Source organism: Muscardinus avellanarius (assembly GCF_963383645.1).
Source record: "Muscardinus avellanarius genome assembly, chromosome: 1".
In the NCBI taxonomy this organism is placed as follows: domain Eukaryota; kingdom Metazoa; phylum Chordata; class Mammalia; order Rodentia; family Gliridae; genus Muscardinus; species Muscardinus avellanarius.
In genome coordinates this window covers 167,334,330-167,361,912 of record NC_137786.1, presented here as the reverse complement: position 1 = coordinate 167,361,912, position 27,583 = coordinate 167,334,330, and the positions used below count along the sequence as shown (strand labels likewise).

Below are 27,583 nucleotides of genomic sequence, written 5' to 3'. Positions count from 1 at the left end.
TCTGTTTGGACAAAGTAAGTCCTTGGAGCATGCCCTAGAACTGTATTTCTTGTCCCCAGTGTGTGTGTGTCTGTCTGTCTGTCTGTCTCTCTCTCCCTCTGCTTCCTGGCTGTTATGAACTGAGCAGTTTTCCTCTGCTTTGCCCTTTTGCCATGACGTTCTGCCTCAACACAGGCCCAAAGAAATGGAATTTGTTGATCATAGACTGAAAACATGAACCAAAATAAATATTTTCTGTTTTAAGTTATCTATGCCTGGCATTTTGGTCACAGTAATGAAAAGTTAACTAATACAATACTACTATTATTTGAAGGACTTATCAGAAACCTAGGCATACCTAGAAACCTCAGGAACATGAATACTGAGATAGATAGTAATAAGAACATGACTTTGTAGCATTTAATTTTTTTAAACAAAATGACTTAATCCTCATACAACGCTGTGCGACAAGGACTACTTTTTCTTAATGCAAAAGTGAGGAAATAGAAGTTAATAACATTTCCAAAGTCATATAGATGGTAAATAGACCACCTTCAAACCCCAGCAGTACTGTTCTGAAATCATGCTCTAGAGCAACTTGGGATAAAGTCAGACTTTACCAGATCTTTTGGGGTTCTGTTTGTTACTGTTGACCAACAATGACCAAATCCAGCTCAAAGTCAAATTGTTCTGTGCACTATAATCCTAATTGGTCCAAGAACTTTCTTCTTTTTGTTGTGGCCCACAGAGGCGTTAGCCCATTGTATAAACAGGCTTGTTGGAAGGCTGGGCCAGGAAAAGGCTGCGCGAATAGCCACATCCACAGGACACAGAGATGTTTTGAGGAAGCACCCAAGAAATTGTTTGGTAGATGACTGGTTAAAAATATATTTATGGTTGTGTGTGATAGAGGAAGAACAGAATAGGAAGAACAGACACACATACACTCTTGAATAAAAAATTTTAAAGCTGGAATCTTAAGTATCTCCTAAATTTCACTGTTTCATTTTACAAATATGAAAATGAAGACACATCAAGAAAGTGGCAAGACCCAGATCTCACAATTACTCCGCATCAAAACTGAGGATAGGATAATAATAACCAAAATTAACCATAATAAAATGTTCAGCCTACATTGTGTGATGATAGTATTCCAGGTACTGTGATAAATACTTTTATATGACTGCATATAATTCTTACAGTGTTTCAGACATGATTGTTACCATTATAAAGAAATAAGGAGGGAAGGAGAGAAAAGAGAAGGGAAAGGAAGAAGAAACAAAGGAGGGTAAGGGGGAAGAAGAGTAAGGAGGAGGATAAAGTGAAGAAAGGAACTGAGGTAGAGAAGAAGGGAGGGGGAGGAAAGAAGAAAAGAGGGAAGGAAGAAGGAAAGAGGGAGGAAGGGAGGGGAGCCCAGACTGACTAAATCACTTGACTAAAGTCACAGATATAAGAGGTGCTACAATCCATTTGCAAATCCATGTTTCTCTAATCCCAGAGCCATCATAATAATCCAAATAACTACTGATTTCTTTGCCTGAGTTTTTTTTTCCCCTCCCCAGAAAACAGTTTAAAAATGCAGGGCGTTTTATTTTTTATTTTTTGTCTAGAAAGTTAAGAGTTTTTCATATCTTGAAGAGAAATTCCTGACTCAGATTCAATTCCCCAGTTCTCACAGCGTTTCTAGGTCCCTTTGTCTCTTGAAACCCCCCAATTAAAAGTGGGACAAAGTTATTTTCCAGTTAACCTACTTCTCAAGGAGTTAGGTGGAGACATAGTTCATGTGAAGGAAAAGAGAGCTCTATAAATATAAGGCTGTTTTAATTGTTGCTGTGTTTATTTTTTATGTCTTACAATTGTCTCTTTCTCATGTTTTGTGTTCACAAGACCAACTAGGCAGGTGCAGTTTGATGTAGCCCAGATGGGAATTATCACTAGAGTACCACCAACTGGCTCTGATTGGTCACCTGATTTGTGCTCAACCTGTAGTGACGTAGGACCCTGCCCTCCACACACAGTTGGGAACACCAAAGTAAGAACCTTGGGTGAGGGACCTGAGTAAGTGCCTGAGGGCTAAGCAAATCAGGCTTAACCACAGGTTCATGGCTGTAGCATGATGCTTCAAGGAAGTCACTTTGGAGAAAACTATGATCTTGGTCACCCTCCCTGGCACTAATAAAATCTAGGTATTGCTACCCACCTACCTTACCACTGGCCTAGCTCAGAGTACAGGAAGAAAGAATAGTATGCCTTGAACTCAGTTCAACTCTGCTTGCCTGAGCTCTCTTAATAAAGAAAAAAACCATAATCTTCCCTTTATAGATAAATAAAGTGATGCTCAGTAACCTGCCTAGCGTCTGCTGGTAACAGCCACAAGTCACACCTGTCAGTCTGTTTCCGAAGTAGGAGGCTTCTAACCACGGCACGGCACGTGCTTCTGTACCTTACTGAGATGTGATAAGTATCCAGAAATCTGTTCTAGTCAACCCAGGTTATCTCACTGATCTCTGAAAACTGCCCTTAGTGTTCCATCTCTTTGAATTAAGGTGTCACTTTCACTATTTGATCCTCAGACTGAGGTAGGCATCTTTCTTCCCCCACTCCAGAAAAGATGGGGCAGGCTGAAGAACGAGGCATGAAAAAAAGAGAACAGGGAATCAAAGATAGTTTTCTTTATAAGTTTTTAGTAGAATCAGTCCCACTGGGATCAAGTGATTGATAGAAATTGTTTGAACTATTAGCTATGAGGACACTTCAGAGCTCTAACCCATACCCTGTCACATTCCTCCTTGCACTGAGTACACACCACCAAAATAAACAACTTGCTAAAACTAGTCTGCATAGCAGCATTGAAACACAAAGTGATAAATATATTGAACATCAATATCACGCTTTATAATTTATAAGCTATGTTCATATACATTCAATCATATAATTCACACAGGAAGAGGGACAGGAACTAATGCTGATTGGTCAAATAACTACTGTGTTCCAGGCAAATACAGTAAGCTTTATACTTGTATTTTATTGTTTAGTCCTTATAGAATGCTATAGGGATTGGTGGGGTTTTCCCTTGTCTGTGGAAAAGTAAACAGAGGCTTGAAATGATTCAGTGAGTTTATCAAAGTGATTCATCTAGACATAAACAAAGCTGGGATTCAAACCCAGGTTTCTGACTCCTAGACTCTCTATTTTTCACCATTAAACTATAATGACTCAAAGTGTACTGATTCACATGGGGCTCTCTGAAGATCTCTTGAAAAATCCAGTCATTAGCTCAAATCTCATACATGGTTTAGTCAATGTGCCCCACACCACAGTAACCATATCTACTTAATTCACTGATTCACTCCGTGTGGGCTATTCCTGGAAAGATCCATGTGGATGCCATCTGCTCCCTGTCGCTACACTACCCAAGAGCTGGAATCTTAGCAGTTGTGTTGTCCAGATTTAGGTACCAGAATTTTGAGCAAGTGACAATTAACTAATTATTTAGGCTGATGAGGCTCTGTTTTTTCTGTACTATTTGGATCAGGTCCTTTCACATAATAACTGGTCGAAAGGTAATTGCTGTCTATTTTCCTCTTATTTTCTTTTATCAGATTAAGAGTTTTACTACTCTGAGTGTACATGGTACATGCCCAGCACACTGTCTTTGTTTCCTTTTCCACAACCTGAATTGATGATAATCCTCATTCTTTTTGACCTATCCAAATCTATCTATCCTGCAAGGGCAATCTAAAACATTATTTTATATAAAAATAGATGGTAATAGAATACAATCTAAAAGTCACATTGACATCTTCCCCATTTGTCACTCTAGGACTCAAATGATCCTTTATCTCTCCCACATTTTAAAGCACTCATTATTTTTACTACTCCACTTAAGCTCACATTGAATTATAAATATTAAAGATTTTAAGTCTCTTTTTGATAAGTTTTGGTGAGGAAGACATGGGCTCTTTTGCAAAAATCCCATTCATACAATGCCTCTGATATTTGTAATGTTTTTTTGTATGGTTACTATTGTGTATAAATCCCTTTGGATTGGCCTTCAGATACCTTTTATCAAGTCTTGTGAACATCTGAATCACTAAGCATACTGATCCAGAAGGACCTATTTAGGACTAAATCAAATCCTATTGATCTAACCACAAAGTTATAAGAAATCTCAAGGACAGCAATGTGTTAAATGACACCAATACAATTTAGTCAGCAAAACTCAGATCATGAAAAACTCTATGGAAGGTTTTATACCAATGTAAAAGAAGAGATAGAAAGATAGATTTAATAAAAGAAAAATTAAGGGTATTGAGATATATGTTGATCGATTATAATTAGAAAATTTTAATCCTGACTTGGACAGATATGTTTGAAAAAATAAATACTTAAAAAGAAAGAGAAGTGTTGTGAGGTACCACATCCTGACATTCCTAGTGAAGATTTTTTTCTATTCTTATAGGTGTTGATGGCTGATTGATTCCTGTATGATATTTGTATAACCTTGAAGAAATTGTAATATGTTTGAAGGTAGGGTCCTTGTCTCACTTGATTTCCTTACCAGCCACCCAAACTAGACTCTGAACAGTGGCTGACAAACTATATAGACATAAAAAGTGACTGTTAATTGATTTTTAGATCTGTGGAACTAGAACCATAGCAGTAAAAGATGAGATCATCAGGAAACCATAAGACAACAGAATTAATGAATGTGTAGAAAGAGACAATGGTTTGTTTTCTTCTGGTGACAAGCTCTTGAACTACACTGTCTTGTGGGGTCCATGCATGGGCATATGGAATTTGTCATGCACTATGGAACACATTATTCTAAACTGGATTGCAAACTAAGACAAATTTGTATGTCAGCCACATGTAGGTACTTTACACTCACTCTTTATCTTCCTCTTCACACTCTATTAATTATACTTTTCAACTATGCTCATCTTACAGATGGAAAAAAATGAGGACTGGACCTGCTTATAAGAGATGACACTTGGGTAGGAGAAGAACACGGTAGAGAAAAATTTAGTCATATTTTCCTTAGTTTAAATTCTGATAATGTCTACAAGTCTCACAATTTTCCCCTTCTCATTTTTCTTCAAGGTTAATGTTTTTTGAATTATTTTTCAGTGAGGAAAAACACAGAGAGAACAAATAAAAAGAAATGAATGCAAGTAGAAAAATAGAAATTTGCTAAATACTGGGCACTTGCTGTTGCCAAAGAATATATTCGGCAGATGTGTTTGTATATTGTCACCAAATAGGCAGTGAACTCTTTGTTCTGTAAGCCAAGAGCCTTCATCAAGTCTCCGGGTCTGAAATACCAACCAGTTCCTAGCTCCACAGCTGTCTTAGATAACCAGAGCGGCCGTGAGTATGTTACATTTGGTTTCTCAGTTTTTCAGTGGCTTTCATACTCTCAGTTAGTTTACAGAACTACAGTCCTGTTTGTTTCATTTAGCTCTTCCCAGCCCTGGCATAATGTCCCAAAAATGTGTTCTGGGTAAAAATGAAAGAATATTATCTGTGGCTGTAGGCTAGAGAACAGACAGGGAAATGGCAAGAAAAATGAATGAAAGGAAGAGGAAGAAGGCAGAAAGGAGGATGTCAAAGGCACTCCGTCACAGGTTGGAGCATGATTTCCAGGCTGAGGTTCTCTTTTTTCTGTGGTCTCACACTATTTTATCCCTTAAAATTGCAATTTCACACACACACACACACACACACACACACACACACACACACCCCAAACCTTTTCTTTGTTGGGAAAATCCTTCATTACAAAAGATTTCCCCAGAAAACCAAAAAGGAGGCAATGACTTCTTTATAAATTTAATATTTGCAAATGTTCATCTCATGACTCCTCATCTCTAACTTAGTAGGAACCTGATGCTTTTGTGTTATGGAATGACCAGCTTCTAGCCCTGCATTAGAGTTAGCAGAGAAGCTTCGAGGGTGAGCTGTAGCCCTGTGAAACTTGGTCAGGTGAGTTAACTGCATAAATTATTTTTTAGGTGTGGCTAGCTTTTAAAAATGTTTAATAGCACACTGCAATTGTACATCATAGTGAGATTCAGAGTGATACTTTCATAAATACACACAATATGATTTGCCTTGTTTTCTATCCCATACCCTCCCCCTTCAGTAATATCCAACTATAAATAGAAATTGTGTGACTTCAGAGATTAATGCCAGTTTGATTTTGAGTATCATACAAACAGCAACAAAAACACTTAGAACTTCAATCACATGACTGGAATTTAAGATTTCTCTTCATGTCTATGATGATCTTAGCTGATTCATTTAATATCTCTAAAAATGTCTGTTTAGAGCAAAATGAAGGTTATATTATGATTATTTTGTCAATCTCATGTGAAGCAATGGGGTCATATGTGGATACTATACAGTTTGTAAAAGCATACTGTTAGCCTGTTATTAAAATTTAACAATATTAATAATAATGAAGACCCAAACTAGGAATTGTTTTAAGGATTTAACTCTCATTACCTCATGCCACAACCAAAACATCTGCATCATATCAAATTTTACATAGGATAAAGTGGCTCAGAGAATGTGAGCAATTAACCAAACCTAGAAAATGGCCGAGTAAATATTAGATTCACGTCCTTTAATCATAGCATTCAGGAGGCTGAGACAGAAGGATTGCACAGGTTCGAAGTCAGCCTCAGCTACTTAGGCCCTTTGCAACTCAGTCAGACCCTGTTTCAAAATAAAGAATAAAAAATAGGGCAGGGGGTGTAGCTTGGAGGTTGAATGCTCCTGGGTTCCATCCCCAGACTCCCCCGCAAAAGGATGTTGAAAAAGTTGAAACTTTGAATCAGAGCAAATAGTGCACTGGACTGAGATTCTAGTCTTACTAGTTGATGTATTCCTATTTAACCATTGCTGATACTGGCCATTTCAGTTTTCTTTTCCATTTTTCTTTTTTTTCTTTTTTCTTTTCTGTGTGTGTGTGTGTGTGTGTGTGTGTGTGTGTGTGTGTGTGTGTGTGTGTTACTGGGAATGGAACCCAGGGGCATTTTAACTGAGAGCTATACCCTTAGCCCTATTTTTTATTCTTTATTTTGAAACAAGGTCACTAAATTGCAGATGGCCTCACTAAGTAGCTGAAGCTGCCAGGAAACCCTGGATCCTCCTGTCTCAACTTCCCAGTGCTAGGATTACATGCGTGTGTCACCACACTCAGCTGCCATTTCAATTTTTGTACTTTGATTCTCACATTAAATATATGGGGATACGTAAAATCCTACCTGACAAAGTTATAATTAGAAATAATCTACTTTAAACCGGGCGTGGTGGCACACACTTATAATCCCCGCGCTTGGGAGGCAGAGACAGAGGACCATGCAGGTTCGAAGCCAGCTGTGCTGGCTTAAGAGACCCTGTTTCCAAAAATAAAATAGGTCTGGGAGTGTAGGCCAGAGGTAGAAGGGCTTCCAGGAACCCCCCCCAAAAAAAGAGCTTTGAGTTTCTGGTGTATATATAGTATTGTGTGTGTATGTGTACGCATGTGCATGTGTGTGTGTTTTACTGGGGATTGAACCCATAGCCATTTTACATCTGAACTACACTTCCAGCCCTTTTTTACTCTTTGTTTTGAAACAGGTTCTCCCTAGGTTACTGAGAGTCTCACTATATTTCTGAGACTGTCCTCAAACTTAAAATCCTCCTGCCTCAGTTATCCAAGTATTAGGATTACAAGCACGCACCCTGTTACATCTGGTTGAGTGTACAATTTTTATTTTTATTTTGCTACATGGAGAAAGATGGTTATTATTAACCCTGAGCAACTGTCTTTTCTATTCTGTAACAAATAAACTCAAGGTCCTATTTTTGCAATTTCCAGTCTGGGTGATGGAGGCAAGAATGCTTTAGCTTGAGTTTAACTATTTTACCATAGTATATACCTGTGCTATGAAAAATGAGCCATGTTAGAATACAAAAATTGTATTAATACACTTTGTATTAATTTTTTGTGGACTCCAAATGTGGATGAGATCAGCAGTCAAAGAGAATACAAACTTCCTAAAGGAGAAAAATAAAAGCAAAGTTTTTTGGCTAAAAAGCAAGAGTCATAATTCCGTTCCCTTTCACTGGCAATTTTTAAGTGCCCATGCAGTCTCAAGTTGTTGGATTTATTCAGGTTGCCTCTTGAACAGTGTTTCCCCTTCAACTGAATGTCTCCACAGATTGTCATCTGTATTTCTTCACTAATAGGAATTCCATTAATAGCCTAGTTCCTATTCTTCAGAAGAAATAGACTAGAAATTGCGGTATTACCAGACAGAAATGCAAAGTGGGGTTAAGATGAACAAAAGAGAGAAATGAATTCAATGTGATTGAGGAGATGAGTCAAGTAATTTAGAACCCAGAGAGGACAAAACACACTTGGAACACTATGAACCAGTACTGAAAGTCATCAGCAAACCAGTGCTATTTAGAGCTGACCTAAGCTTACAACGGTTCAAAGCAGACACCCCGGAACCACTGGCAACATGAACGGAAGTGAAGGAGAAGCTGAGGGGAGAGACTGGAAGGATCGACTCAAGACAAGAAAGAGTCCTTCCCCATTAGCATTTCATTGCTACCAAAGTTTCCACTGTTTAAGTATTAAATCAGACAGCAGAGATTTATTTAGCAAGCATCATAGTTAAGGCACTGAAGGAAACAGGAAGAGGGGAAGTGAGCGGTACTGTGGAAATAAAACTACAAAATGATCATAATCCAAACCAGAATAACTGCACAAAAGTAAAACGGGCAAAATACCTTGGTGGGCATGTGAAGACATGAAAGTGGGAGGAGGGTCAGAAGACCAGGATTCTCCTCTGGTCTTACTAGCAATTTGGTTTGAAACAAGGTACCTGACCCTCTAATGTGGAGATAAGGACAACAGGGACATTCAGTGTTGATATGTGAGGATTAAGGATTTGTAAGTAAATTCCATTTGTAAGTAAATTCCCTTCTCCTTTATTACCAGTGGGTGCTAATGAAGATTTAAGTGGGAGGTGAAGTTGTATCAGGAGGTTATCAGGTGTGAGGGAAAATAGACAGAAGGGATGTGGTTTAAGCCCTCATCTGGAACCCCCTCATGCTCAGCTGACTCGCTCATTGTCTCTCTCTGATCTGCCCTTTCTTGCAGGGATGTATGTGTCTTATCCTTGTGCTGAGAGTCACTGGTTGGACCATCTTACTTAAGGTTCTCTAGTTGCAAGAACAGAAAGCTGCTTGCACAAGCTGAACAAAAATCCAGAGTGCATTATTTAGGAGCATAGCAGGGTAGGCCACATGAAGGAGTGGAACTAAGAACGGGGAGTTTTCAAAGGCCCAGGAAGCCATAATTTAAGCTCCCTAGTTCTGTGTAGGTTCATTTTCCTTGGTTACTTTCTTTGGGAATATGTACTTTCTCATGTCCTTTTTTTATTATGCTTGTGTTTCCTCCTTTTCTATTTGTGCCCAAGCTCTCTCTGCTTCTGTGTGCATTCATCCACAGATCTAGGCACTGACAGTTGCCAAGCTGTGGGCTGAGACACATGGGGGGGGGTGGTTATGGAGCCAGAGGTCTGGAAGTCGTTTCCTAAACCCCAGCAGCTTGGTCTGTGGGCCTGAATTATTTGGTGTTCTTCTACTGATTTGCCTGGAGGACTTTTGACCTCAAATGAGTGACCTGACTCTTGTCCTCATGATTTCTGACCTTGCTTCTTCAGAGAGGTAGACCAAAATCTGAGAAGGTTGATAACTTGCCTTCATTCCACAATGCTTGCTCACTCACTCTTTTCTCTCTCTTCCTTCCTTCCTTCTTTTCTCTCTCTCTTTCTCTCTCTTTTTTTCTCTTCCTTTATCTCTCTCTCATTTTATTGGCACAATATAATTACAGATTGCAGAGAGATTCAAAGTGATATATTCATAATATGCATATATTTCTTTAACCTCATTCCTCTCCTTCCCTAGCCCCACCCTGTTCATGCTAGTAAGGTCAGAATTTGTACTTTCAAATATGGATATAATACTAATTGATGTTCTGCTCAGCCATAAAGAACAATAGAACTGAAAAACATTATGCCAAGTGAAATAAACCAGTCTCAGAAAGTCAAATGTCCTAGGATTTTTCACATATGTGGAAGCTAGAAAGAAAATAGCTAACAAGAAAAACTTTCTGATAATAAGAAATGAGACAAGTAAAATAGTAGAAGGGAAGCAGGAGAAAGACAATGGGAGGGGAGAAAGGAGTCTTTAGGAAAGGAATATGCCATATTGCTCTTTTGTGCCTCAGTGCCTTTGCATGGGATAGTTCATGCTCCCTCATCTCCCTCACCTAGTAAGCTCCCACTTTAAAACTCACTCTGGACTTCTCCATTCGGTATTCTTTGATCATCCTTCTCCTCTAGTTCAAGCAGATGAATCATTTTCTCTTACATCTTCTATGTTTTTTTGCATCTTTTAATTACTACCTCTATCATGCTAGGCTAGTTATCTTGGTTTTTAATGATTTTTATGGTTACTCTAGTGTTCTGGATAAAGAAATGGACTGTGGAATCAGATATTAAGTTAAATGCCTGGCCTTACTTACCATTACTAGGTATATGACTCTAGGATTCTAATTTTCCTGTTTAAATTTTGTTTGTAAAATGGAGATAATTGAATCTATATCAGACAGTTGTTGGTATAACTAAAATAGCATATGTAAAATATAGTTAATATATTGAATGTTATATCCCAGTACCTATCTCACACTATTATAGATATAATGTCTTATTTTTTTTGCTGGAGAAATGTCCTTGTATCTTTTGTGTGTTTTAAGGATATAAGCTTTTAATCCCAGCATTTGGGAGACTGAGACAGGAGGATTGCAGTTCTAGGCCAGCCTTAGCTACTACTTAGTACAGGTGTGCTTGGCTATGTAACAATAAGTAGGAAAAGTTTAAACCCTGCCCTGGAGGATTAACATTCTAGCTGAAAGACTTCAGGAAAGAGCCTTTTATCAATCATTCAATACATGTTTAGGAGCTTACACTTGCCGGGTACTCCATGCTAAAAGATACGAGAAATTCTATGTTGCTGTTATGTACTCAGAGCCTTTGGGTCCGGTAGATGAATGTGCTGGAAACTTCAAATTTGATTTCCATCTCATCACTATAGGACATGATCAGATTTGTGAGATAAAGTCTCAACATTCTGAAGGACCTCATAGTTTGATTTCCTTCTCTGTATTCTTTTTGAACCGCATTATTCATGTTTACATTCATTGTCACCAATGTCAATTTTAGACTATATGGATGGGAGGTACTTAGGATGTAAACAGTGTTATGACTTCAGATTTTGTGTTAAATTTATTATTAGTCCACATAACTGCACAAATGAAAACCATATGCTATTTTCGGTTTACTGTATGCAAGAGAGGTGGCTCCACTGTCTAATGATGTGTTAGGAATCCAGGCTCACAGTACATGCACGAAACTTTACTGCTCATGAACCCTTCAGGTCAGTTTTTCTATGACCAGCCACATCATTCTATACCTATACTTCTTAAATTTTATTCATTTTCAAATATTTTATTTTAAAAATAATCCAGTTTATTTTATAGGAGACCATTAATTGAATGATATAGATTGTCATTTCCTTAATATAAAAGAATCAGCAATGTAGGATTTAAGATACCCTAAACAATAAAAAGTATCATTAGGCAAAAGTGCCATATATCACCTGTACATATGTGTATTCTTTTGTATATATACATGTATAAGTGCATGAAATTTATATATATACATATATATATATATACATACATTTATATATACTTACATATATAGTTTAGTTGAAAGTACATAAAGTAGAAGAAATAATATTTTATAAGCTGTAAATTATATAAATATAAATATATATATACTGAAAATAAATGGAGGCTCAATTTAAACAGTATTATTCTCAGCTGATAATATTTTACTAATGGCTTTATTTTCTTTAAAAATGCTTTCATAAAATTATAATTATATTCATTTTAATAAATATCTGAAAGAAATTTGAGAATATTTGAGAGATCTGAAAATTTTTAATATCTTCTAAAAATGATTTAGAATAGTTGAACCAGAATGATAACTTGGATATGTTTATATGTCTGAGTACAGTAGGAAAATTGCCAACTGACACTAGTGTGGAAGAAAAAGTCCCCATGGGCTGAGGGAATTGACTTTAAGGCTATCTTTTCTCATAAGGGTCTATGACTTGTCCTCACACATCACTGTCCATGCCACCACCCAACTGCAATGATTTACGATTATCCCTAAGTAGATACGAATAGAAACAATTTTGTGAGGTCAGTACAAACAAAATCCACGATGGAAGTGCATTAACTGGAAATTCTGGAATTGGAGAGATTCCTGTTAGTTGATTTATACATCCCTCAACTACTCACTGAACGCCATTTTCTGTCACACTCTAGGAACAGACGAATGATTATAATCAAAGAGTTCAAGACAGGAAAATAAGAAAAACAAATAAATGTTAGTTTCTTTCTACAGCTTTCCTGTTCACCTTTATCCAAGAAGGACAAAATAATTGGGTAAGACAGAAAAGAAAGCACTTAGCAATATCGTGTTATGTGACCAATCAGGGGTACCTACAGGTAAACAAGAAGGAAAAAGTAATTATGCCTGGCCAGAGAAGTTATGCAGAGGAGCAGATGCTAAAACTTTCCAGGGAACATCATCCTTTCCTTAACAACACAGAGAAATAGGAGTTTGATAAAGCCAGGAGAAGCAAACTATATGTATCAGATTCTAGTTCAAACAGAATCATTAAGGACTTCAAATAGGGCAGTATGTGAAACATTTCGGTGATTCCCAAGTTGCAGAGAAAAATCTGAAAACATCCATCTTGAGACATTTAAATATAACTTGAACTTCAAGGAAGATTTATGTATTTCAACTGTCGACAGAGAATATCTCCTGAGTTTCTATGTCAAAATAATGTTTTACTTATGAGAGTTCAAATAATTTTTAGTAGGGATTAATTTTTAAGAATATGCTCTCCCTGGGCGAGTACATGGGAGGCTGAGACGGGATGATCACTGGTTTGAGTCTAGCCGCGGCAACTTAACAAAAGAACCTGTTTCAAAACAAAATAGGGCTGGGTGTTTAGCTCAGAGGTGGAATGCCCTTGAGTTCAATATCCAATACCACAAAAAGAACTCTCTAATTGTTTGTTTTAATACTTCAAAACACATTTAATCAAGAACCATATATTCATCTTCCAAGTCCTATTCACCTCACTTCAGTCTACCACATGTATCCAGCCTGGTTCCTCTAGATGAATAACATTCAAGAACAAACATCAGGGCTACAATACAAAACACGTGCTGCCTCACTTATCAATTCACTTTATGGATTTGTATATCTTATCAGATATTTATAGATTGTATATTTTATCAATATTTATAGATTTGTAAACATGTCTTTTGTAAACATCAAGCATGTTTACAAATCTACAAATACTGCATCACAACTTTACTAAAGAAACAATCACACTTCTCAAGAGAGGTTTTACAGAGATTTTATTCAAAGTAGCAGAGAACAGAAATCTCAAAACTGATCTATGACTTCTAAATCTGTATACTGAAATCAACTGCAAAAAGACATTCAGACAATTTTAAGTAGTATCGGGGAAACCAACCAGGAAATAGACATTGTAGGTTATTTCAAATACTAATAGTAAATAGCAATATTGTGCCATTTCTTTAGTATCTGCTACTATTTGAAATTATTATCTTTAGTGGGATGCATTCATTCCAACCATTTGCTCTTTATTACTGATGTTTGGTCAAAAAGAATTCAGATTTTATATAGAGCAAACAAAAACAGACATATATTTATTCCAAATAAGAACTACAGAGAAGATGCCATAGAATAAGAATTTCTCCATAGATATAATAGAAAGAAATAAGGATAAAAATCAAGTAATCCTTAAGAAAATTTAAAAAAAGAATCCTTACCGGAATGAATGCATGTTGCATGGCTTGCTCACATTGTTTTAAGGAAGCAATAGTATCCCACAAAAGCTGATAATTCTCAGCCCGGGAAGCACTTGGCCGTTGCATATCGAAAGCTGGTTACACTCAAACTGAGCTCAAAGAACCCGGTTGAAGAAGGAAAAAACCTTGCAGATCTGTTACATAAACTTCTTAATTAGATCTGCTACACAAACTGCTATCTTAAGACTTTTAAAAAAAGTTAATCAGAACATTTCTTTTGGGGGATAACTGGGCATGACTTGAACAGAGACAGATGTTTTCATTGGGAATGATTTGCGTTCCCACACTTGTGAAAAGCAATCCCAACAGTGTCCCCCTGTCTTCAGATGGGTCTAGAGAAACTGCACATACCATAAGTGTGTGGGGGGAAGGAAGTAGGAGGGAGAGAGATGTAAAAAAATATTTCTACCAGAAAATTTGGGTGGCAGGAGAGGTAGGATTTGAGTAGCTCGGAGAAAGAGTAAAATGGAAGGGAATTGGCTACATACGTAGATGTATGTACACTGGTAGGTGTCTGCACTTGGCTACTGTGTGAGAAAAACATTCAGACTCACAGTATCTTTTAATATCTCTAGCTTCTCTCTCAATTAAGACATAGAGGTTATATATTCTTCATCTACAGAGATGTGATTTAGTCTTCACCTGCCTTTATTACATGGCCAGTTGTTTATCTAAGATTATTCCCAAAAATTAGTCAGGAAAAAGGTTGTAGGTATAAAATTTAGTAAATTGTTTATCTTAAATTATTTTATTTATGTTGGGCATGGTGGCACACACTTGTAATCCCAGTACTGGGAAGGTTGAAACAGGAGGATTGCAGGTTCGCAGAGAGCCTCAGCTACTTAGCAAGGCCCTCCACAACTTAATGAGACCTTGTCTCAAAATAAAGAATTAAAAAAAAAAAAAAAGTCTGGGGTAGCCGGGCGTGGTGGCACACACTTGTAATCCCCATGCTTGGAAGGTGGAGACAGGAGGATCGCGCAGGTTCGAAGACAGCCACACTGGCATAAAAGACCCTGTTTCCAAATAAAAATATATTTTAAAAAGTAGGACTGGGAGTGTAGCCCAGAGGAATAAGGGCTTCCAGGAACCCCAGTACCACACACACACACAAAAAGTCTGGGGTAGAGTTTGGAGGTAAAATGCCCCTGATTTCAATCTCCAGTACTGGAAAAAAAAAATATATGGGGACTAAATCAAGTGGTATTTTACCTCTGAGCTACATTCCTTGTCCTTTTTACTTTTCGTTTTGAAACAGGTTCTCATTAGGTTGCTGAGATTATTTCTATGTCGCAAAGACTGTCTTCAACTCTGAGATTCTCCTGTTTTAGAATCCCAAATACTGGGATTGTAAGCATGTTCTACCATGCTCAGCTGATCTTAAAATTTAAAAGTAGTAAGAAGGATTTGTGTGGCCTATTTGCTGGAAGAAGTACATTTATTTCTGATTCTAGATAGATTTCAAATATATAATAGGAGAAGAAGCAATTTGATGAGCTCCCTTCCCTGAAGACAGTATCCTGCACAATAAAATGAGTCTCTTCCATAGCCATCCATTTCCATGGGATAGCCGAGGTAGGAGGAGGCATCTTGGGAAAAGGTGTCTAGTGGTCAAAAGGCACAAAGGAAAACATGTTCTCTGGCCCTGTTTCATAGCCCCAAATTGCTCTATTTACTTACGTATTTTTAAGGGTAAGAGGCAATGGGGGGGGGGAGGTTGCAGCATCATGAACAAATTGTGCGTTGAATTGACCTAGAAAATCCAAATGGTGCAAAACAAAGTCCAATTTGTAGGAAGCAGTTTGGTCATAAGTGAAAGACTGTTTGCAGTATTATTTTTGGAAGAGCTGCATGATTTGGGTTACCTAGTTTTTTTTTTTTTTTTTTTTCCTACATTTTACCCTGGCAATAGTAGATTCGTTCACACTAATGACCTTGAGGTGTAAAAGTCTCAAAGGCTAACTAATACCAGAAAAGTCTCCTTATCTCAATTGCTTTTAAATTTTGAAGTGAAGACATTGGAAATAGAACCAATCTTTTAACATTTCTACTTAAATTCAGGAGAGGTAGCGCACAAATGTAATCCCAGTATGTGGAAGGCTTTACTGGAGGATTGCAGCTTCAAGAGCAGCCTAGGCAAATTAGTGGGACTCTCAAAAACCTAGCAAGAGCTGGGCGTGGTGGCGCACGCTTGTATTCCCCGCGCTTGGGAGGCAGAGACAGGAGGATCACGCAGGTTCGAAGCCAGCCGCGCGCGCTGGCTTAGGAGACCCTGTTTCCAAATAAAAATGTGAAAATAGGTCTGGGAGTGTAGCCCAGAGGTAGAAGGGCTTCCAGGAACCCCAGTACCACCCAAAAAAAAAAAAAAAAAAAAAAACCTAGCAAGAGTCTATTTCAGAAACAAAAAGTTTCTTGGGATGTAACTCAGATATAGAATACCCATGAATTCAATCCTTCATACCACAAAAAGAAAAAAAACATGTTCTACCTGGTCTAATTTGTAAGGGGATTGTTTTCCTTAGTATTTCATGGTGTATGCCATAAGGCTATTGCCATTAGACAGTTTGTTTTTCAGTATCAATTCAACCAACCTTCTCTTTTTCTCATTCATGGTGTTCTGTTCAGCTCACACCCACAGTCCCTCCTCTGCCTTCATTCCTGCCCTTCTACACTCCCATCTGCCCTAGCCACATGCTGTTTCTTGGTGCACTGTCGGCTAGCCAGCCCACAACTTCCCGAAAATATTCCTTCCCTAGTAAGTGCTCTGACTTTCTCAAGAAACAAGAAAATAAAAGTTTCTTAAAACATCTTCCCAAATCCCAGTCAATCCCTTCTAAGTTTCTTGGGCAAATAATCACTGCTGTTTCTGGGTCTTCTGTCATGTTTGGGACCTCTTCCATCTCTTGTTCAGCAGGCCCAACCGTTCATTCATTTAAGCAGTATCTACTACATGGTCCTCTTTTCCTTACTCTTTGGAAAAAAGGGTAGGGATTCAGTCTGCATGTAGAACCCCAACATAAAACCTGCTTCTGAAACCATCCATTTATTCACTGATTTGACAAACATGTGAGGCATATCCCATGTGCTATGCTTTTTGATGGTTCCGTGAGCAAATAGATATACAGAATCTGTCTTCAATAAACTTTGAGTCTATTGTAAGGGATGTTACATGGGCACACATGTAAAAAGGGTGAAAAAGCATAAGCACCATGAAAGAGATACCATAAAGTAACCATAAGACGATAAAACAGAAGACACTCCATCAACAGAAAAATCAGGGTAGCCTCATGAGAGGTTTATTACTTTGCTAAAGTTTGACACTAAGGTAGAATTTGTACATGCAAAAGATAGTCAGGGAAGTGCCTGAGACCCAAGGCGAGTCAAAAGGCTTCCCAAAGATACAAGGTGGGAAAGCAGACTTTAGTGGTTACTTGGGAAGGAACACAGCACCAGGGAAACATCTACAAAACAATGGAAACCAACTTAATACTCTGATTTGGTCTGTAGCTAAGGCTATTCTTCAACAAAACTAGTAACTTCCTCTTCTGGATGCTAACAAATCTTAACTCTAATCAATTCTTAGAGAATCAATGCTCATAAATTTAGTGAGACTCTTCTTAATTCTCTCAAGATAATAAATTCCACAGCTTTATTCCCTAATCTTTAAAAGTGGCACATTATTATACTTTTGGAGGCTTTTTGCATCCAATTAATTCTATAGTATTACTTTGTTATTTAGTTTATTAAGTATGTATCATGTGTTTTATATTAATACCTAAACATGTTTATGAGTTCTAAATTTTTTTTTTTTTAGTACTGGGGGTTAAAGCTAGGTGCACTGTAATTCTAAGCTTCATTCCCAGCCCTATTTATTTTTATTTTTCTTAATAATGTCTCACTAGGTTGTTGAGAGTCTTGCTAAGTGGCAGAGGCTGGTCTCAAACCTGTGATCCTCCCACCTCAGCCTCCCAAGTACTGGGATGAAAAACTGTGTAGCATACTTGGCTCAAAAACTTCTTCCTTTGACATTCAAGTGGGGACCACAGTGAATAAAAGAGTTACCTGATTAAATATGTGATATAGTTTCAAATTCACTCTGTTTAACAAACATTTATTCAGTCCTACTCTATGCCAGCCATTAACTTAAAACAGTAATACCAAGACAAATGTTATTTAAAATACCTGCTTCTTTGCAATTAATTATATACGCTGTTATCCGTGTCCACAAGTAGTGTGTTTTATCCTGTTGTGAAGTGTGTGTAATAGCTACCATTTTTCCATTACACAGCTCTAAGGCCACATGTCTATCATATCTAAATAGATTGTCATGTTGGGTGAGGTGGCTCATGCCTGTAATCCAAGCACTTGGGAGGCTGAGATGAGAGAATGGCAGGTTTGAGGCCAGCCCACAGTAACTTAGTGAGATACTGTTTTAAAATAAAAGAAAATGAAACAAGGATGGGGGTGTAGCTGAGAGGTAGAATGCCCCTGGACTCAATCCCCAGTATTGCAAAACAATCAACCATACATACATTCAAATGCATTCCCATGCGTTTAGATTGTAGGGCTTTAAGTGTTCAGTATCATTTTTGGTATGGTGGCATTGCCATATGCAGACAAGTCTGTATTGAAATACATTCTGCTGGTGATTTTGGTTCAAATATAACTTCATGACAACTACATTTCCAGTAAAAATGGAGTAACCGGGACAAGATATGTTCTCACATCTAAAATAACAGTAACAACAACAAAAATCCAGGATTAAATATAAGAAAAAATGCAATTTTTTTTATTTTTGGTGGTATTGGGGGTGGAACCCAGAGGCTTTCTACCTCCAGGCTATATACTCCCAGACCTATTTTACATTTTATTTGGAAACAGGGTCTCACAAAGTTGCTGAGAGCCTCACTAAGTAGCTGAGGCTGTCCGCGAGCCACAGTCCTCCTGTCTCAGACTCCCAAATGCTGAGAATACAAGTGTGCGCCACCACACCTGGCTAACAGTATTTTTCAAAAACAAAATTTCAACTATGGAGTGTGCTTTTGGTTCAAAGGCTGGCTTTGAACCTGTGCGATCCTCCTGTCTCAGCCTCCCAAGTGTGGGGATTACAAGCATGAGCCACCACACCTGGCCAGAAAAAATGGAATTTAAGAGTAGACATCAGAAAACAAGGAAAAATGAACTCTGAGACATGGGTGAAACGTGTAACTTCCCTATCCTACAGCCTTGAATTTCCAAGTCACATAATGAATAGAGAATCTGTTTTAGTACGGCAGACTTGTTGAGTTGAAAACGTACAGCTAATTTGCTGGAGAGACAAGGCAATAAGAAGATGTAGATAATTCAATTTATTATAGGTGGAGGTCTCAGTATCTGCTATTAAATGATTAATCAAATAAGTATATAAAATTTATACCAAAAATATAGAAGACTTTTATAAAATTACACATCACTTTGAGCTTATATGTCTTTACAGAATATCCAGCAACAAAAATACATTCTTTTTCATTGTTTTTGTAGCATTTACCTAGCTAAAACATATTCCAACCTGTAAATTAAATTTTCGTAAATTGAAAAGGATTCACGTCATAGGAAGTATGTTCCCTGGTCACAATGAAATTAAGCTAGAAATTAGTAACAGAACAATCTCTGGAAACTCTCAAAATATTTCCAAACTAAATAACACAGTTTTAAATAACCTATCAGTCCAAAAAATCAAAAGGAAATTAGAATTTATTTTGAACTGAATGAAAAAAAACACAACATAGCAACTTTTTTTGGATCCTCCTATAGCAATGATAAAGGGACTATATATCACTACACAGCTACATTTGAAAAGAACAACTCAAAAGAATGACTTCAGCTTTTATCCTAAGCAACTAGGAAAAAATATTGAGACCAAAGTAAACAGTTGAAAGAAAACATTTAAAAAATCAGAACACAAATTATAGACAAACCAATGAAACCAAATGCTGGTTCTTTGAGAATGATAATAAAGTTGATAATTCTCTACCATGCTTAACTGAGGAGAGAAAGAGAGAAGAAATGAAAGATCAGAATAGAGGCAGGTGACATTCTTGCAAATCCTATAGACATGAAAAAGTTAATAAGGAAATTTTACAAATAATCTGCCAAACAAGATGACAAAAACAATATGATACCTTAAATGAAATGAACATATTCCTCAAAAGATGCAGACTACTACTCACTCAAACAAAATGAGTTTTATAGTCATACAATACTATCTATTAAAGATACCACATTTGTACTTTAAAAGACCACACCAAGAAAACTTCAGACCCTGATGTTTTCGCTGATAAATTTTACCAAATATTGAAAGACAAAATAACAGCTTTACACAAAGTCTTTCAGAGAACTGAACAAAAACATAAAACTTTCCAATTCATTTTTTGAAGCTTACATTATCCTACTCTCAAACTAAATGAAAATTTTACAAAAAAAGCAAAATTTCTATACAACATTCCAGAAAATTTAATTCAGTGATATATAAAACAAGATAACATATCATGACAGAATAGGCTATATCCTGTGGGTATAATGTTGATTTAGCATTTGAAAATTAACCCAAACCACATAACTAATCATATTATTTTAAAGAGTAACAAAGCAAACAACCATCTTATCATCTTAGTAGGCACAGAAACATCATTTTGCAAAATCCAATGTCCATTCATGATTAAAAAAATGATCAGGATAAGACAAGAATATCTCTTCTCACCATTGCTATTCAACAATGTCTGATTACTAGGAGGTTCTAGATCATGCAACAATGCAAAATGAAACAAAACAAAAAGAAAAAAATTAAAATGTCTCTACTTATAGATCATATAATTATCTCTGTAGAAAATATCACTGAATTTTTTTTTTTTTTTTAGTACTGGGGATGAAACCCAAAGGCATTGTATCTCCAAGCTACACCCCAGCCCTAGTTTTTAGTCTTTTTGTTTTTGAAAAAGGGTCTCACTGAGTTGCGAAGGGCCTCACTAAGTAGCTGAGGCTGTCTGCGAACCATGGTCCTCCAGTCTCAGCCTCCCGAATGCTGGGATTACAAGAGTGAGCCACCACGCCCCCCTATCTCACTGAAATTTAAGTAAAAGCTATGAAAATGTACAAGTTTAGCTTTTAAAGAAAAGGATCAATTTTAGTCTACATACTAGCAATAAATAAATGTACATAAAGTAATATGTGGAATAAGAGAAAAAGCTTGATAAATATTAGGGATAAACTTTTCAAACATGTGCAATCCACCTATACTAAAATTTACAAAGAAGAAACTTAAAATAATGCAATATTGTTATGATATGGTGCTCTGGGTTCATAAATTTAATGGAATCCCAATCAAGATCTCAGATGGTTATTTAACTAATTAATTTAGAAAAATTGACAAGCTGATTCTTAAATCACATGATAATTCAAAGGACAATTAGTAGTCAGAACAACTTTGAAATATAAAATGAAAATGAGGAAGAGGAGGATGCTACCAGATGTGTAGGCCTTTATAAAGCTAACATGATTCAGAGAGTGGCACAATGTCAGTGGAACAAGTACACAGACCATAGATTATGAAAGAGCTATTCAGTAGAGAAAAAGTAATTGTAGCAAAGGATGTCAGAATAATATGATGTCCATGTGCAAAATAACAAATTTTGATACATCTTACTTAGTACATACTTGCTCAAAAATGCAGGCTTAAATGTGAAAACAAAATAAAATGTCAGAAAATATGGGAGAAAATATACATATGTGACCTTGGATTAGGTATAGCACCATAAGCATACTCCATAGTTGAAATTTTCTGTTTTGTGAAAAATACTGTTAGCCAGGTGTGGTGGCGCACACTTGTAATCTCAGCATTTGGGAGTCTGAGACAGGAGGATTGTGGCTCTCAGATAGCCTCAACTACTTAGTGAGGCCCTTTGCAACTCAGTGAGACCCTGTTTCAAATTAAAGAAAAAAAAGTAGGGCTGGGGAGGTAGCTCGGAGGTAGAATGCACCTGGATTCTATTCCCAGTACCACCAAAAAAAAAAAAAAAAAAAGGAAAGAAAAAAAAAAAAGAAAAATACTGTTAATAAAAAGACAAGCCACAGAATGAAAGAAAATATTTTTACTTTTTTATCTTATAATGGACTTCTTTCTAAATTATATGAAAACACCTCAAAACTCAATAATATTAATAAAAACAATTAAAAATGTACAGAAGGCCAGGTGCAGTGGTGCACACCTGTAATCCCAGGAATTCGGAAATTGAGACAGGATGGTCACAGGTTCAATCCAACCTCAGCATCTTAGTAAGATTCTCAGCAACACAGCAAAAACTTGTTTTAAAACAAAATAAAATATAAAACTAAATTTAAAACATTTAAAAGAGCCAGAGGCATAGCTTTGAGGTAGAATGGCCTTGAGTTCAATTCCCAGTAGCACACACACACACACACACACACACACACACACACACACACACACACAAGATATGTACAGACATCCCACCAATAAAACAAAATCATATTTAGATAACACAGCATATATATTAGAAAATTTATTATTAAACAAGACTGACCATACAAAGTGTTGTTATAGATGCGGAAGTTTGGAAATTTAATACACTGCTTGTAAAAATGTAAAATGGTACATGCTCTGTAAAGGTTTGGTTAGAGATAAAATGTCCCATGAAGCTTTCACGTACTAATGTTTGGACTTGATGTAATTAAGTTAGCAGGTTATAGTGGATTTCCTGGGTGGTAACCTAGGCAGGCAGAGTCTGTCTGGAGGTGAGTTCCTAGTTGTGTTCTCTTGGGGACAATGCTTTTGTCTTTGAATCCCCTTGCTTATTCGCTCTTACTCCCAGCATCCATGATTGAGATTGTTCTCTTCCTCTCTGTGCTTCCTGCCGTCATGCCCTGAGCCCCACAGACCTGCCTGATATGGACTGAATCTCTGAAATCTTGAAAACTGTGAGCAAATAAATCTACCTTCCTCTAAGATGTGTTTGGTCAGGCTTTGTAACAGCAATGAGAATGCTGTCAGAAACAAGCCCTTTGGAAATAGTTCAATGATTTCTTGAAAAGTTAAATGTATATTTACCTTATGATTTGACTATTCCACTCTTAGGTAGTTACCCAAAGGGAAAAAAAGTAGACGTTCTTTAAAAGCCTTGCACAAAGATTTATTGCAACTTTATTCATAAAAGCCTCAAACTGGAAAAGACATCAAGAGGTGGGTGAACAAATAAGATTTTAAATATTTATTTCATACAATGAAATATTATTCAGCAATAAAAATGAATGAACTACTGATATATACAATGAATGAACACATGGATGGATCTCAAAGTAATAATGCTGGGTGGAAGTAGACAAAGATTTGCATAATACAATTTAAATAAAATTCTAATGTATAACAATAGAAAGGAGAACAGTATTTTCCTGGGAATGGAAAGTGGTGCAGGAGAGGGGGGAGTTGGATTGAGAGATTACTAAAATGGATGAAGAAATTTTGGGGGGAAATGGATGTGATCACAATCTTGAATAAATAGTTTTATATGTCAAAACTTCTCAAGTTGTAACTCATTGAAGCTATTTTTTTTTAATTCTTTAAATGTTCTTATAAGAGCCATCAGAAAATCTCATGCTCCTGGATTTTCATCCTAAGTGAGAAACTCTTATCATTTAATATTATAAACTTATAGTTCAACTTATCTCTCTGTGTGGAGGCAGGGGAAAATAATTAGAAAACACTGATATTCCATCAGAAAGGATTACAAAGGATATGAATAAGTTTAACCAGTGGAACGGGCCAGGATTTCTAAATCCATGGTCTTCACTTCTAGTTATAGTTCTTGTCCTAATCAAGTATTAACATCTTGGTTTAGTCATTTACTTTTACAAACTTTAATTATTCTTTTATAAAATAAAGGTATCAGAGTCAATAATCTCTCGTGTACCTTTTGAAGCCATATTTTAGATATTACTGACTAAATTTCAACCCTCAATAATCTCACTGTCCTTTCAACTAAGCAGTTATAAGCCTGGCCTTAAATTTAGTAAAGCATTCTCCTATGATTTTTAAATTATATGCTATACCATTCATGATGGTAATCTTTCTCTGGTAATACAGTAAATTCTCTCAAAAGTAGGGTCTAACCATCTTGAATTTCAGATTTTCTTATAAAATTTCAAGTTCAGAACCACATGATTGTAATAGTGACATTATTATAAGTTGGCATTAAATTATAACAATAAAAATCTACTATTTTGTGGCTTAAAAAATACTTCCCCAAATGCCTCCTTTCCTAATTTACAGATAAACAGGCTCACAGAGGATAAAGTAACTTGCTTCTCTACTTAGTACCTGTGTAACCTTAAGCAAATTCCTTAGTTTCTCTTAGGTTCAATTTTATCTTTACAATGGAGATAAAAATAATACTTCTCCTCTCATAGAACTGCTAGAGAATAAATGTACTAATATTTGTAAAACCTTGAAACAGAGTTTGGCACATAGTAAACACTATTAGTATTTATAAATTTAACTTAATAAGTAATAAGTAGTAGACCCAAAATTAAATTGATGTATTTTGGACTCTAATCCAACACACATTTGATCAGTGTTCAGTGATTATTTAGGGAACTGTAAGTAAATTTACCTTCTCTGACAAGTACTATATCCCAATCTGAAGTATGTAACCTACTAGTATCCTTTCTTTCTTGTTTCTACTTGTTTCCTTTAAGGTTACTACTTTAATAAAAAAAAAAAAAAATACTTCCCATCTCTCCACCAACCTATCAGCTCAAAGAGCCGAGGCCAGCTGGAGCAGAATGCCTGAAATACCATAGACTTGCTCAGGGTTTGCTTATTATAACTATTAGCAGGGCCTAAAATAGGTTAAAGCTAATTAAAATTTCAAAAGCATACATTAACCTTTTACCAGGATCTTTTGTGTTTAGAACCATCTATGGTGTATTTGTAATAGTTTAAAAAAACACTGGCCTCTTACCCATTTTCTATTTAAAAGAGAGGCACTTATTTGATGGGATAAGACTCAAGACTATACTAGGTATACTAGGCCAAACCAGCAAATGAACTTCTACTGTGTGTAGTAGCAGTTTTGCAAAGGACTTGCGATGACCTGTAGTAAAGCACCATTCATGTGATCTATAAGTGTATCACATATTCAGTGAGTCATGCCTTAAATTCAGGCATGCTTAAGAGATGCAAGTTATTGGATTACAAAGTTATTCTACAGAGACTCCACAGAGCCTTTGGAATCATAAGCCCAGAGTTGTAATGTAGAGAAAGTAAGTGAAGTGAGGGAAGCTGACTGAGGTAGGCAGGATACCAGGTCTTGTTTGAACACAGTTCTGTTGAACTCTAGATCATGGGGCGTTCACCTTGAGGCCAGTCTAACATCAGTGCAAAGAAGGATGGAAGAGAGGCAGACAGAGTATGTCTTCATCTCTTCTACTCCTTCTAGAGCACTTAGCCCTTCTCCTCTGGACTCCTAACATGAAATTACCATGTCTCCCCTCATATATAATTTCTTCTTTTTTGAAGGCGGGTCTCTATTTGTTTATCTGTTTAGAGTGTTATCTGCTATATAATGAACAAAAAAGGCCTAAAAAGTAAAACAAGTATATGAAAAAAACAAAGCATGTCAAAAAAAGTTTGGATTCCTATGCAAAATGCAAGAAGAAAAGCCAGGCGTGGTGGCCCACGCTTGTAATCCCAGCATTCGGGAGGCTGAGACCGGAGGATCGCGGTTTGCGAACAGCCTCAGCTACTTAGTGAGGACCTCTGCAACTCAGTGAGACATGGTTTCAAAATAAAGAATAAAAAATAGGGCAGGGGTGTAGCTCAGAGTTCAAATGCCCCTGGGTTCCATCTCCAGACCCGCAAAAAAAAAAAAAAAAAAAAAAAAGCAAGAAGATTTTTAGACAATGGAGGAAAAATTCCAGTGTAGCAATGGAGGGGGTCTATGAGAGTGGTATAGAGGAAGGGAAAATCAGTGAAGGAAATGCCGTCACTGAAGTTATATACAGATGTGAAATTATATATGCTAATCTCAATATCATGTACGGGAAGGGGTGGAAGCAGAACGGAAGCAGGAGAAGCTCACCAAGTGCTGTGTGCATGAATGTCACTATCACTCTCAACTATATTATGATGTAAGACTACAATGTATATTAAAAACATGCCAAAAAGAAAATAAGTCTGTGGGTGTGAAAAATACTGCATTTGATGTCCATAATTATAGGTTTTTTTAAAAATTGCACAGCGTGTTTTGATTGATGAAGCGCTTTGACCATTAGGATGACTTTTCACCTTCTCCCTCTTCACACATTTAGATATTATAGCCAAGGATTCCTCATTTATGCTTTTTACCTGGATTTCTCTCTTGAGCTGTATAGCCTACTGCCTACTGGTCACCTCTATGCAGATATCTCACAGACCTCTTAGACTTCATAGCTTCAAAATCTGAGGTCTTGTCTTCCTTCCTCTCATTCAGACTGGCTTCCCTTTTATCTTCCTCATCCAGAAAATCCCAGCTCCTCCCACTCAATTTCTCAAGTCAGATGCAGGTATCTTCAAACAGCCAACCCCCCCCCCCCCCCGCAATGTGCACTTCGTCATGACCTTCTGGGCTTGAACTGGCCCTGCCTGTGACTGATGTCATCTTTTCTTCTACTCTGTGCCCCAGCCCCATAGGCCCCCTACCAGTTCTTAGGATTTGATAAACTTCATTCTTATGTGGATTCCTATGCAAATGTTAGTTCCTCTGCTTCAAATCTTCTCCCACCACTTTTCTAGAACTCTCAATTATCACTTAAATTTTCACTCCACCATGCATTGTAGGAGATTTTCTAGGACCCTTGTCTAATTTAGCTTAGAAGCAGGCAGCATTCCTAGCCCCTAGATATGACTACTAAATAGTTCTTCAGACATTACCAAAAGTTCCCTGAGGGGACAGAACTATAATCGGTTGAGAACTATGCCTTGCAGCTTGCTCAGGGTACCCTGCTATTGCTTTTCAAGGAAATTATTGTTGTTACTGCTTGTGGTATGAGTTAAACCCAGGGACATTCTATTTCTGACCATATACCCCCCAGCCCTATTTTATGTTTTTTCTTTTGAAACAGGGTCTCTCTAAATGGCAGAGAGCCTTGCCAAACTGCGGAGGCTAGTCAAGAACTTTGGATCCTACTGCTTTAGCCTCTCAAATACTATGATTACAGGCATGTGCCACCATGTCCGGCTTGGAAACTAATTTTAAGTCTCTTTTTGTGATTTTTGTAGGATGTTTAGATGATTGTTGAACTCTCCCATATTCTGTCTCATTATGCATTTACCACGTGTATCTATAAAATTTGATTCTCACACAAACCCTATGAAATTGGACATCCAGCAGTAGCAATCTGATTTCTGAACTGAGGAAACAGAGCAAATGCACCGAGTAGTTAACTAAAATGTCCTGTTTTATACCATTAATAAATGATAGATATAAGACTTGAACCTAGGCGTCACGGCTCTCAGTTCTTCTTACAGCA

General features: G+C 36.9%; 1 protein-coding gene across 20 annotated transcripts in view; it reads right to left on the bottom strand.

Annotated features, from left to right (window-relative positions):
- The window catches only part of DLG2 (discs large MAGUK scaffold protein 2), a gene marked incomplete at both ends in the record, with an annotated part of 2,113,672 nt that overhangs the window by 783,846 nt on the left and 1,302,243 nt on the right, over positions 1-27,583 (bottom strand). For 3 of the 20 annotated variants that reach the window (XM_080704552.1, XM_080704558.1, XM_080704559.1), the window contains one exon: positions 13,985-14,089. The exons of the other annotated variants lie outside the window; for them this stretch is intronic. In XM_080704552.1, coding sequence (XP_080560678.1) covers positions 13,985-14,089 — 105 coding nt within the window. Of the gene's footprint in view, positions 1-13,984; positions 14,090-27,583 lie in introns of those variants that run through there. 20 annotated transcript variants of the gene reach the window in all.